This window comes from Charadrius vociferus, unplaced genomic scaffold (assembly GCF_000708025.1).
Source record: "Charadrius vociferus isolate BGI_N301 unplaced genomic scaffold, ASM70802v2 scaffold1163, whole genome shotgun sequence".
Classification (NCBI taxonomy): Eukaryota; Metazoa; Chordata; class Aves; order Charadriiformes; family Charadriidae; genus Charadrius; species Charadrius vociferus.
Window position 1 is genome coordinate 79,878 of NW_009647823.1, and position 1,487 is coordinate 81,364.

At 51.0% G+C, this 1,487-nt stretch overlaps 1 protein-coding gene across 1 annotated transcript in view; it reads right to left on the bottom strand.

The window, feature by feature from the left end:
• The window catches only part of POU6F1 (POU class 6 homeobox 1), a 12,424-nt gene that overhangs the window by 3,040 nt on the left and 7,897 nt on the right, over positions 1 to 1,487 (bottom strand). Inside the window, exons 8-9 of the mRNA XM_009882428.1 lie at positions 1,447 to 1,480; positions 3 to 295 (exon numbers count right to left, since the gene is read on the bottom strand). Coding sequence (XP_009880730.1) covers positions 3 to 295; positions 1,447 to 1,480 — 327 coding nt within the window. The remainder of the gene's footprint in view (positions 1 to 2; positions 296 to 1,446; positions 1,481 to 1,487) is intronic.

The window sequence follows — 1,487 nt, forward strand, 5'->3', positions numbered from 1 at the left end:
GCGGTTGCAGAACCAGACGCGGACGACTTCGCGGTCGTAGTTGAGCTCCTTGGCGATCTCGGTGATCTCCTGGCCGGTGGGCAAGGCGTTCTTCTCGAAGTAAGCGTTGAGAGCCTCGATGGCTTGGGGGGTGAAGGAGGTTCGGCGCTTTCGTTTTTTGGATGGTTCTCCCCCAACGAATTCCATCAGGTTTTGTTGACCCTCTTGGTTCCGGAGCTCGGCTTCGCTCAACCACTTCTCCAGTACCGGTTTGAGCTTCTGGGCGCTCTTGGGGGTGATGTCCAGCTTCTCGAACCTGCAGTGCGCACCCAGAAACCCTCAGGGACGTGGTGGGGACAGAGGGGACACGGGGACACCCCCCCCGCCATGACAGGGTTGGGGGCACCGCTGCCTTCGGTGGGTGAGACCACGGCGGGGAGTGATGCCGCGGTGAGGAGCTTTGTGGGCAGCAATCCCACCTGCCCTCCTTTTCACCCATTTTCCTCCCTTTCCTTAATTTTGCTTTTCTCCAGTTTTCCTCCTTTTCTCCAATTTTTCTCTCTTTCTCCAATTTTTCTCCCTTTCTCCAATTTTTCCTCCTTTCTCCAATTTTGTTCCCTTTCTCCATTTCCCTTCCTCTTCTCCAATTTTCCTCCCTTTCCCTGATTTTCCTTTTCTCCAATTTTCCTCCTTTTCTCCAATTCTCCTCCATCTCCAGCTTTCCTTCCTTTCTCCAATTTCCACTCTTTTCTGTTTGCTCTTTTTCTCTGATTTCCCTCCCTTTCTCAGATTTTCCCATTCCCCCCCTTTTCTCTAATTTTCCTTCTTCCCCTCAATTTTCCTTTTCTCCAACTTTCCCCTCTCTAATTTTCCTCCCTTTCCCCCATTTTCCTCCCATTCTGTAGTTCTCCTCCTTTCCCCGTTGTTCCTCCTTTTTCTGATTTCCCTGTTCTCCAATTTCCTTTCTCCAGTTTTCCTCCTTTCCCCTATTTTTCCTCCTTTTATCTGTTTTTCCTCCTTTTGTCTTCCCTCCTTTTCTCCATTTTCCCTCCTTTTCTCCAACTTTCCTTTCCTCCCCTTCCTTAATTTCCCCCCTTTTCTCCAACCTCCCCCCTTTTCTCCAATTTTCCTCCCATTCTCTAATTTTCCTATTTTCCTCCCATTTCCTTCCTTTCTCCAATTTCCTTCCTTTTCTCCAATTTCCCCCTTCTCTACTTTTCCTCCTTTTCTCCAACTTTCCTCCCTTTCTCCAACATTCCCCTCTTTCTCCAATTTTCCCATGTTTCTCCAATTTCCTTCCTTTCCTCCGTTTTCCCTCCTTTCCCCAACATCCCTCCTTTTCTCCCACTTTCCTCCCTTTCTCTATTTTTCCTCCCATTCCCTGATTTCCCTCCTTTTCCCCGATTCCCCTCTCCGGAGGAGGGCCCTGCAGTGACCCCACGGACGCAGCCGCCGGCCCCCGGGTACCTGCAGATGGCCGACTGGCTGGGGGCCGAGGCCCCCCGGGG